This window comes from Solenopsis invicta, chromosome 2 (assembly GCF_016802725.1).
Source record: "Solenopsis invicta isolate M01_SB chromosome 2, UNIL_Sinv_3.0, whole genome shotgun sequence".
Lineage (NCBI taxonomy): Eukaryota > Metazoa > Arthropoda > Insecta > Hymenoptera > Formicidae > Solenopsis > Solenopsis invicta.
In genome coordinates this window covers 25,811,495-25,823,680 of record NC_052665.1, presented here as the reverse complement: position 1 = coordinate 25,823,680, position 12,186 = coordinate 25,811,495, and the positions used below count along the sequence as shown (strand labels likewise).

The 12,186-nt window shown below is 39.1% G+C and overlaps 1 protein-coding gene across 4 annotated transcripts in view; it reads left to right on the top strand.

The window, feature by feature from the left end:
- LOC105201122 (phospholipase DDHD1) overlaps nt 1–12,186 on the top strand; it is a 164,789-nt gene that overhangs the window by 126,267 nt on the left and 26,336 nt on the right. For 3 of the 4 annotated variants that reach the window (XR_005574190.1, XM_039446097.1, XM_039446094.1), the window contains one exon: nt 533–691. Coding sequence is in view for 3 of the 4 variants with exons in the window: in XM_039446097.1 (XP_039302031.1) it covers nt 533–691 (159 nt within the window). In the remaining variant the exon portion in view is untranslated. Of the gene's footprint in view, nt 1–530; nt 692–12,186 lie in introns of all 4 variants that reach the window. The other variant, XM_039446095.1, reaches the window with a different exon arrangement.

The following is a 12,186-nucleotide window of genomic DNA, read 5'->3' as shown; positions in this document are numbered from 1 at the left end:
CTCGCAAGCAGCACACACACAAAAAGGCTCTAGATTTCCCACTCTTTGCTAGGAAAGAATGGCAGTCGCTATTCTCCACATATTTGTTGAAGGGTAGGGGATACTACTATGCTTTGTACTAGAGACGCCAGTATATCCATTGTGACAAGAACACATGATTTTCAAAATGAGTGTGCCATATGCTAAACGTTTTTGAGGCAGTGTTCTTGTAGTGTTGTTCTGCTGTCGTCTCTCGTACAAAGCATAGTCTTTCCTACCTCTCAACGAATACCGCAATATTAGAACCACCTAATAATTTTCTCTTAACATAATCTATTGACGCTCTGGTGTAACATACTGTACCTCTAATATGTTCAGAGAAAAAATAATTCGTGAATGTAGGGTTGTTTTTGGTGTCTCTGGGTGTATGTAACCTCTTAACTCTTTAAAATAAATATTGATTTTATTTTTGAAATTATCGCAAATTTTTTTAACTCTGAAATCTTAGTTAAAATTATTTAAAATAATACAGTCTTATTATATGTATTAATAGACACTGATGATAAAGATGATAGCCTAGTAGGCAGCCCACCCAATCGTAATGCGGATAAAGGTTGGAGCCTTTGGGGTTTAGTGCGAGGCGGCTGGAACGTAAGAGAAGGTCCGTCTTCGCCAACACCAGACTCAAATCCATCAATCCGTCCAGATCAAGGTAATTTATGTACAATATTACAATATATAAAAATTCTCTCTCTATATAAATATATACTATTATAATTGTTTACGAATATGCTTTGCATCATTATATAGAAAAAAGATAACATAAAAAAAGACGTTGTTTTTAGAATATTTTTATTTTGGAAATGTTATATGTTCAGAATCAAATTATATTCAGAAATCAAATTATATAACGTTAAACAAATGTAACTTGCTAGCATGAAAGAGTATGCCAAAAATAGCGAGATTTTTCAAAGTAAGTTTTTTAAAATTAAAGCTTGAAACTTTTAGGATAGGCTTTATTGAGTTTAAGTTTCATAATGATGTGTGAATTTAAGGAGTTTATTCATTTTTATGAAAATGCTATGAATTGTATAAAAATTCAATATCATATTTATTGCAACATAATACATTTATAGTTAAAATTTTGCAGAATTTGTTTACATAGTTTGTGAGAAATCCAAAGCTAAAAATCATGATTTTTATGTATATCTTTATGAGTAAGAGTAAAACAAATATACGGCGATGGTGATTATTTTGTTTTAACTACTTAAATAATGCTACCATCTGAATAAAGTTTTTTTATTATAAACTACATATATCAATAAATAGTAATGGTAAAAACACGATTAACATTCACTGTACGATTTCTGTATGACAAATGATAATAAATCCAGAAATTATGCAACGTCTTGTCCGGATGGATAACTCATGTAGTGCGCTCCCCTGTGCAAGCATTAACAGGCGATTTTAAAAGATTGAGAAAGCGCGCGCGTGTCGCGCCACCGCCGCGCGCTCGGATCCCCGCCGCGCGTGTGCTTCATTGTTTTCCTGTTGTGCACAGCGTTAACAGTGCGTTTAGTTTTTGATCCTTGTTAAGAATAGTTTACTCTAGCCAGATGGGTAAATCCGATCGTAAGTCAAGGAAGAGAAAGAGGTCCGAGTCTAGAGACCGTTTTGCAGGATTGGAAGATAAGTTATCGCATCTTCCGAGATGCTATCGAGATTTTATCCAGGAGTGAGGTTAGGGTCCCCCGTGGCTCTTCCTCTTTGTCATTTTCGCAGTCGGAACAGACGTCCCAGGAGGTTCGGGAGGTAAGCGACGAGGAAACTTCAAGGGTCAGCTTGAAGGATGAAAGCGACAATGATCCGGAATCCATCTCGATAGTTCGAGAGAGGTTGAAAGATCCACACGTCTCAGGTGTGTATGACATCCCAGTTCCGTATACCGGACAGAGGAGTTGACACAACCTTTTCCGACTAATCGGAATACCCCCTCGGTTTTGCAGCAACGGTGATTGACCCGTCGACGGAAGAATCACCTTCTTCGCCTCCTCCGGCAAACGCTGCGGCCCCGGCTTCCACGGGGCCTGACGAGGTTTCGGTGGATCTTTCCAAGGATCTGTTCGGACCCGATTCAGAGGCAACGGACCTTGGAACAATATGGTCAGCCAGAAATGGACTGACCTTACCCGTAAGGGTTTGCCTACGAGTCAGCGGGAGGTCTTACTCAAGAAGTATTCTCCCCCCGAATTTCGCTTTCCTAAGGGCTCCCAAACTCAACCTTGAGTGTAAATCGGCATTAAAAAACAATGTCATAGTTAAAAGGGACGAGTACAGCTGTTTAAATCAAAATCAGGTAGGTACCGCCCTGTTCGCCTTAGGAGAAGCAATATCTGACCTCCTCAGACCAGAAATACAGCAATTTCTCAACCCGGACGTTCGAATGGCAATTAGTAAAATCGCTGACGGCGCTCAGCTCTTGGCGGATCTTTTCTATCGCCTCTCTTTGTCAAGAAGAGCCCTGATAAAACCGACCTTTAATACCTTGGCCAAGTCCACTGCAGACGGCATTCCAGCGGACAATTTTCTGTTTGGCTCTTCCTTTGGTGAAGAAATAAAAAAGGCAACATCAATGGAGAAATCGGCCAGGGATATTGTTAGCACATCCTTGACGATCTCCAAGAGGGTGCAGCAACCGATTAAATTACCGGCACAAACGGCTCCATCCACGTCGGGAAACTCCCGAGCCCCTGCTTCGAAAACGAAACCGTCGGCGACAAGGAGAACAGGGGCGTCGAGCAGCAGTCGCCGATCGTCGGTCTATCAGAGATCGAGGTCGAGGAGGCGTTAGTTGACAGCCAGGTAAACATTGCTGGCAGACTAAGCTCTTTCATTTCAAAATGGATGGAAATTACGACCGATCCAGTAATCTTGCAAGGAATCTGCGATTACAAGCTGCCTTTTAGGCACCATCCCCTCTCCAGGCATCCGAGCCGTCAATCCACCTTTCAGAGACAGAAGTCTCAATATGTCGTCAGGAAATCGCTAGGCTCTGTAGCAAAGGTGCGATAGAGCCAGTATCAGGCTGTGAAGGCCAATTTCTGTCATCCTTTTTTGTAGTCAGGAAACCTTCCGGGGGGTGGAGGTTTATCCTTAATTTAAAGGGCTTGAATAAATTTATTATTGCTCCACATTTCAAAATGGAGAATTGAAAGACAGTCATTCGTCTTCTTTCTCCAGGTGACTTCCTCGCCTCGGTCGATCTGCAGGATGCCTACCGGCCATCTTGTACCGGTCTGTCCGGAGCATAGGAAATTTCTCCGATTTAAATTTCAAAGTCAGCTTTTCCAATTCAGGGTTCTGCCTTTTGGCCTCGCTTCGGCTCCTTATATTTTTACAAAAATTTTAAAGCCTGTAATATCATCCTTGAGAGAGAAGGGCTTCCTGTCAGTCGTCTATCTGGACGACTTTCTTCTTCTTGCACCGTCTCACGCGGCATGTATACGAAATATTTCTGCAACCATAGATCTTTTGGGATCAGCTTCTTTGGGATTTTTAATTAACAAACAGAAAAGTGTTCTTTCTCCATCGAAATCCTGTCGGTTTTTAGGCCTCATATTCAATTCAGAGCAGCTCTTCATTTCTATACCGTTGGACAAAAGAAATAATCTTTTACAATTAACTCTTTATTTTTTAAATATTAACTCTTACAGGATTCGACGTTTTGCTAGCTACATTGGATCTCTGATTTCAGTCTGTCCAGCGGTGCAATATGGAATTCTACATACCAAGAGATTGGAGAGAGCAAAATTTTTAGCCCTCGCAGCTGCAGAGGAAAATTTTGAGGCCCGTATGGTCCTGCCGGAATCAATTAAAGAAGATCTATGGTGGTGGCAAGCAATCTTCGAAGACTTTTCCCAGTGTAACTTCATTCGCTCAGGTCACTTCAGCTTAGAAATTTTTACAGACGCCTCCCTAACGGGCTGGGGAGCCGTTTCGGGTGAATCTCGCACCCATGGGTTTTAGTCTGCAGAGGACAGACAAAATCACATCAATTTCTTAGAACTCCTTGCCGTCTTTCACGCTTTGAGATGTTTCGCATCTCACCTAAGAAATTGTAATCTTCTAATAAGACTAGATAACTCCACCGCTCTTTCATACATAAATCGAATGGGGTCAATTAAGTTTCCCCATCAATCAGAGCTTGCTCGCAAAATTTGGGAATGGTGCGCAGAGCGCAATCTATATATTTATGCCTCGTATATTCCATCGGCCCAGAATTTTGAAGCAGATGCGGAATCACGCGTTGTCTCAGAAGAGACGGAATGGTCCTTGAGCCGAGATTCTTTCGATAAGATCGAGTCCTCTCTAGGTCCTTTCGACATCGATTTATTCGCTTCATCAATAAATGCGAAATGCCCACGATTTGTGTCCTGGTTTCCAGACCCGCTAGCTTTTACAGTGGATGCATTCTCACTAAATTGGAGTGAGTTTCGCTTCTTTGCATTTCCCCCTTTCGCTTTAATTCTGCGAGTTCTTCGAAAGATCATTACGGACAGAGCGGAAGGAGTCATAGTGGTTCCCTAGTGGCCCGCTCAACCTTGGTTCCCACTGTTTATCCGTCTTATTATCGATCAACCAGTCTATCTCGAGCCGAACATTAATATGTTAACATCTCCTTTCAGGGAGATTCATCCGGCTTGGGACAGGATTACCCTGGCAGCTGCGAGATTATCCGCCAGGCCTTCATAGCCAAAGGTACACCGACATCGGCAATGGAGGTAACACTTGCGTCCATCACGCAAGCCACGAAGACTCAATACTCCAGGCCGATTAAACTTTGGTTGCTTTATTGCAAGCAAAATTAAATTGACTGCTTCTGTCCATCGCCTTCGGCAGTCCTAGAATTCTTATCAATATCAGCTGCCAGTAGTCGATCCTACTCCAGCCTAAATACGGTTCGTTTGGCCGTTTCCTTAATTTCGGTGAACGAGATAGGTTCTCACCCGCTTGTAAGGAGATTCTTCAAGGGGATTGCGGCACTAAAGCCGCAACGTCCACGCTACGACTTTATCTGGGATACGGCCCCGGTAGTTACCCGCTTGGCCTCTCTATATCCCCACGACAATCTCTCACTGGAATTACTCTCAAGAAAGCTTGCAACCTTGCTCGCACTCACAACTGCTCAAAGGTTGCAGACATTGGCGGCAATACAAACTTCGAATATTTCCTTTGCGGATTCTTTGGTTATTAAAATCCCAGCAAGGATCAAAACTTCCGGAGTCGGAAAATATCAACCCTTGCTTGTTTTTAAACCCTTTCTGGACAAACCGGAGCTATGCCTTTTTTCCATAGTTAAATCTTATCTGGTCCGCACGCAGAGTCTCAGACGGGGAGAAGTAGATTCTCTTTTTATCTCTACTCGTCCACCGCATAAACCAGTCACTTCTCAGTCCCTGGGTCAGTGGATTAAGACCGAACTAGCAGCTGCGGGCATAGATACTTCCATTTTCTCGGCCTACTCAACTCGCCATGCTTCGACCTCTCGAGCGGCCAGCAAAGGCATTAGCTTACAGGAAATCCGTAGGACTGCTGGCTGGAGCAGTTCCTCCGAAGTCTTTGCGCGCTTCTATAAGCGCCCGATAATTAGCGAACCGGCCTTTCAAGCATCTATTCTTAATCCTACATAAGAATTTTTATTAAAAATATTGTAAGTCTAAAGAAGTTCAAGTTATAACACACTCTTTCTATATCATTAAACCTTAACTAGACAAATCTGAGGCTTTAAATATCTACATGAGTTATCCATCCGGACGAGACGTTGCATAATTAATAAGTTGAACGAACTTACCTAAGTGAAGTTCGACTGTAATTATGCTGTCTCGTCCGGATGGATAACTCCCTCCCCTCCCAACCCCTCTTTCAGATTTGTAGCTTTAAAAATATGAAGCACACGCGCGGCGGGGACCCGAGCGCGCGGCGGTGGCGCGACACGCGCGCGCTTTCTCAATCTTTTAAAATCGCCTGTTAATGCTTGCGCAGGGGAGCGCACTACATGAGTTATCCATCCGGACGAGACAGCATAATTACAGTCGAACTGCACTTAGGTAAGTTCGTTCAACTTATTAATTATTGCTGTCCTTTATCAAAAGTATTGGATTTTAATGATTTGAGATATGACACCGTCACTTTGTTTTACCTAACACGTGCGATGTCCAATCAATTGTCATACTTAATCTATTCTGGATCTATTTATGTATCTGTCAGTATGTTTGTCCTCTTTCCCCCTCTCTCTCACTCTTTCTATCGATTTCTCTTATGACATTTAATATATTTTTTATTTTTACTTTATTTTTTTCCTTTTTCCATCGTCTAGGCATTGATATCATTATATAACATAAGTCAATTAAAATTTTTAACCAGCAGCAATTATGTTACGATGTAACGTCAAAGTTCAATGCGACCAACTGTTCAGAAATGGCGATGTTGCTATATATCACCATAATTTTATATTCTAAATTACAAGTGATATATTACATAATCATGCAAACAGTTATTGTTGAGTGTTTTAAGACAAAAAAATAATTATTATATACTTGAAAAGTCAAATATTTTTTATAAAATATGTTCTTATTATAAACTCAATTTCAAATATGTTAGGTTGGTAATGATTCTTTCTATCTTATACTTTTCTATACAAAAATAGAGGAGTCGCTTTTCTTACCGCACGCTTCTCAAGAAAGATGAATAAACTCTTTAAGTGTTCAGGTGTTCTGAAAGTATCAAAATGGCGGATTGAGACATTAGGTTGCTGCAACGCCTAACCAACCCCGGGAAAAAATTTTTATATATACTTATGTATACAATAAGCATAATTATAAATAACGATATACAGGATGATTCAGAACGATCCATGTGTCCCTGTAAAGACGTGTTCTTGAATAAATTCTGAGACAATTTTTCCTGTATGAAAATTTTGTCCGACGCTTACTTTTTGAATAATAAGAGGATAAAGTTAGTGAATCACGGACCGTGTACACATTGTAGACAAAGGCGGCGCAACTCACCGTTCGACACGGGTAAACGCCTGCGTCGGACGGTGATTTGCGCCGCCTTTGTCTACAATGTGTATACGGTCCGTGATTCACTAACTTTATCCTCTTATTATTCAAAAAGTAAGCGTCGGACAAAATTTTTGTACAGGAAAAATCGTGTCAGAATTTATTCAAGAACATGTCTTTACAAGGACACATGGGTCGTTCTAAATCACTTTGTATAAAATATGTATAATGATATATTTTACCATAATATAAAGGACGTCCTATTTTAAATGATTCACTCACGTGTGTGAAGTTAGCATATCATATTTTGGCACACCATGAAACAAGGATAGTTCTGCTTACATCCACTACAGTTTTACAGTTCTGGATAATTTTTAGCAATAGTTCTATCGAATTAGGCAAAAAAAATATTTAAAAAAATGAGATGCTAACTTGTCGTTACACCTTCCAGCATCTCATCAAATTTTGAATGTATGAACCATAAACTACGAATATTCAAAGAGTTGTAATTTACCGACTTTCCGCGCACGGATCAGCTTGTCGGGTTCTCGGTACTAGACCGCGAAAATGGTTCAACACGGGAGGAAGGAAGGCCGGCGATGCGGTTAAGACACTATACGCGAAATACGGTTTGAACTCATTGACATACAGGGTGTATGATAATGGTTGTCCCCACATTTTACCGTAGGAGTTGACTTACCGACTTGTACTTGTAGTTCACTAAACGCTCCTTAGATGGCAGATGCTTTGGCACAATGTGGCAACTGGTTAGTTCCCCCTCTATCCGCCTAGTGAGTTAGAGTCTAGGGAAGCCAGGCCAGGTTCGTTGCCTGTTTGCGCCGTTGCTCACTTGTCTGAGTTAGTCGTGGTTACACACACTCTCGTCAGCTCTCGTTGAACCTTTGCGTCTTCGCGTTAAGTAGTGTTAAGTTGCGTCATTATGTATTTCAGTTCTCATTAATGTGTTGTTGTTTAACAAACAGCGTACTCATTAAGCGAACGCCCTAACGAACATTAAAATACATACAGCCCCCGGTGAAACTTTTTCTCAGATTTCTTTTGTATCATTTTTCAGAACATGGGTATAATTTTTTATAAAACGTTATAAGATCTAAACAGTTAAAAAAGTATTTTTTTTAAATTGTGAAATGAGAAATCTCAGAATATTTCAGAATTCATTTTTATAAAAAGTTCTAAGAAAAGATGTAGACTTTCAAGTATTTCTAATTGTAAGTATTGTTCCAATTTGTATAAAAATTATGAGAAAAACTTTAACCAGCGATGTTTTCGGAAAAAATATGATAAAATATAAAAAATTATTGAATATTATGGAATTGTTTTGAGAAGTTATAAATTTTTTTATTTTTTGATGTAAAAAAAGTGTAAGGAAATATTAGAAAATCTAAAGAATTTCACATAATTTCACATGCGATTATTCTGAGAAACTATGAAATTTATTATTTCATATTATTTGGGAAAAGTGTTAAGAAATATTAGATAATCTGAACAACTTTTAGAATTTATAATAGGATCATTCTGATTGACATATTATACAGTGATGGGCAAAAGTTCCGTAACGGTCAAATATCTTGGAAAATAATGATTATGGAAGAAAATGTTCAATACAAAAGTTTTAGTATATTAAGTGGTCTATTACATGGTTACATTGAAATGACCTCCATGTAACCTTGAAGGGCACCGTGAAGGTCAACTTTAATTTCTTAAATGGAAATCCCCATTTTTCAATTTATATTCTTGTAGCTTACCTCGAGACCTTTCCAAAACAGTACAAGAAAGTTTATTTTTGTTGAGTATTTTCCAAGTTGTGAGGGTTGAAAGTTACGGTATTAGCATTACCCAAGGTGTACCGCGTGGAGGTTGCACGGTCGGATTTACACCTCTGGTGTGTGTGTGTGTGTGTGTGTGTGTGTGTGCGCGTGTGCGCGTGTGTGCGTGTGCGCGTGTGCGCGCGCGCGCGCGTGTGTGTGTGTGTGTGTGCGTGCATGTTAAACGTAATTAAACAATTAATGAATTAGCTGTTCAAATTGTTGTCCGTTTACTGCTTGACAGTATGCCAATGGGATGTAGATACTTTGCAGTATATAGTATTTTCTAGCATGTCCTGTCCAATTGAATTTGAAACGTCTAATATTCTTGCTCGTAATTTATTAATGGTTGCCGGTTTTGTTTTGTATACTTTGCTCTTCAAATATTCCCAATAAAAGTAGTCGAGTGGGGTTAGATCTGGTGATCTAAGTGGCCACTCTATTTGACCTCTTCTACCAATCCATTTATTGGGAAAGGTTTCATTTAGAAAGTTACGAGTCATTATGGCAAAATGACCTGGGGCCCCATCCTGCTGGAACCAAACATTTTCAAAAGCATTTCCTGTAATGTTTTAAATACATGGCACGACTTCGGTTCTTAGTAAGTGCACGTGATTGTGCGCATTTATATTCCCTTCGATAAAAAACGGACCTATAATACGATGACCTATTATTCCAGCCCAAACATTTAGTTTTTGGGGATGTTGAGTGTGACAATCTCTCATCATTGTCAGCCCAATATCTTAAATTTTGACGATTAACAGATCCGTTCGACTCAAAGGTGGCTTCGTCGGAAAAACAAATCCAATTAAAAAATTGATGGTTTTCATCATATCGCCTCATTATTTTCTCACAAAACTCAATTTTTCTGTCGAAATCATTTTCAGACAGTTCCTGAACGAGTCTCATTTTATACGGGTGTTAATCATGTTTTTTCAAAATTCTCACGACCGTTCTTCGACTTATATTGCATATCTGAGCTATTTTCGAAGGGAGCTTATGATGATTTTCGATAACACTTTGTAGAACTTCTAATGCTACATCATCATTAGTTGCTGTTTTAGGTCTCCTAGACCTTCTTTCATCTGCAACTGAACCCGTTCTTTTGAATCGCGAAACTGTCCGATAGACAGTAACTTTAGAAATTGGATCGCGGTTAGGATATGTGTCATTAAACAGATTCGCGACGTCTTGGTGAGATCTCATTTTATCACCATACCCCCGCATCATAAGAATAGTAATTCTCTCTGTGTTAGTTAAATGCATTTTTAATAGTAATCAAAAATGTAATGGTGCATTCGTGAAAAAATTAAAAATTTTTTGTAGAAAAAGTGATAAGGAACGACGGATTTCTCAGAACTTTTTTAATTATACGAGTACGCCAAGAAGGACGATAACTCTTGTTTTATATTCGCTTCGATAAAAAAACGGACCTACAATACGATGACCTATTACTCCAGCCCAAACATTTAGGTTTCCATCATATCGCCTCATCAGTTCCACACAAAGCTCAATTTTTCTGTCGAAATCATCTCCAGACAGTTATACTTGTTTTTCTGACGAAGCCACCTTTGAGTAGAACGGATCTGTCAATCGTGAAAATTTAAGATACTGAGCTGACAATAATCTCCATTGGATGAGAGATTGTCACATTCAATATCCCCAAAACCTAAATGTTTGAGCTGGAATAATAAGTCATCGTATTGTAGGTCCGTTTTTTTATCGAAGCGAATATAAAACAAGAGTTATCGTCTTTCTTGGCGTACTAATATAATAATTAAAAAAGTTCTGAGAAATCCGTCGTTCCTTATCACTTTTTCTACATAAAATTTTAAATTTTTTCACGAATGCACTTTTACATTTATGATTACTATTAAAAAATTTATAACTTCTCAAAACAATTCCATAATTATAAAAATTTTTTATATTTTATCATACTTTTACCGAAAACATCCCTGGTTAAAGTTTTTCTCGTAATTTTTATACGAATCGGAACATTTTTCAAAAATATTTTTAATTAGAAATATTTAAAATTGTACATCTTTTCTTAGAACTTTTCATACATGTGAATTCTGAAATATTCTAAGATTTCCCATTTCACAATTTAAAAAAAATACTTTTTTGACTTTTTAGATTTTATAACGTTTTATAAAAAATTATACACATGTTCTGAAAAATGATACGAAAAACAATGAGAAAAAGTTTTACCAGGTGCCTGTATGTACGTGTAACTTGGTCCTGTTGTGGAGACTAGCCACAATAATTTTAATGTTCGTTAAGGCATTTGCTTAATGAGTACGCTGATTGTTAAATAACAACACAAGTTTATTAATGAGAACCGAAATACATAATGACGCAACTTAACACTACTTAACGCGAAGACGCGAAGGCTCAACGAGAGCTGACGAGAAAGAGTGTGTAATCACATCTAACTCAGACAAGTGGGCGACGGCGCAAGCAGGTAACGAACGTGCCTGGCTTCCCTAGACTCTAACTCACTAAGCGGATAGAGGGGGAACCAACCCCAGTCGCCACATACTCCCCCGCGAGTGTTAACGAAGGAAGAGTAATACATAAAAGTATGAGTTTTAACGCTAACTAAAAGATTACAATATAGTTGTAGTACGAGGCTTACAAACTAATACAGTTAAAACTAATGTTAGACTTAACGATTAATTACAAAAAGGTTTTGGAGAAACGCTGTATATCAAGGATATAAAATAAAAAGAGTTATATAACTATTTAGTTAAATTAAATCGCACGCGTTTTTTCTGCGCGGGATAAGTCTTAATTGAACTCGGTTGACGTTCTACCGCAGGGGAACGATCGTTAGGTGAGTTGAAGTTGAAGGGGAATTCGCGGAAGGAGTTTTGCTAACGTTATCTAATAAGAAGTGTGCGAGTTTTAACCGTTCCACCGAGACGCTTACGGGTCGATTATTAATTTCAATCGTATAAACCTTGTCGGTATTCCGTTGGATAACCTTGAAAGGACCTGAATACAGCCGTTGTGCGCACTCGATCGTAGATCGCGGCACTTCGTTTTTTTTTTTTAATGGCGGGATAACGGATAAAGGAGACGAACAGAGTAGGGGCTGGTATTCGTCTCGTACGAGATGATAAGGATCGCAACGATTACGGCGCGCAGGAGATTGAGATAGGGGAAAGAATTGTTCGGAGAACTCACGCGTGTCAAATAGTCAAATATATTCATATATTATCACAGGTACACGGAATAATCACCAAAGTGGTATAAGCTTTTAATGCGATACAGTTCCGCGCCACGTGGTAATGGCGTGACCAAAGAAATTTCGCCACCGT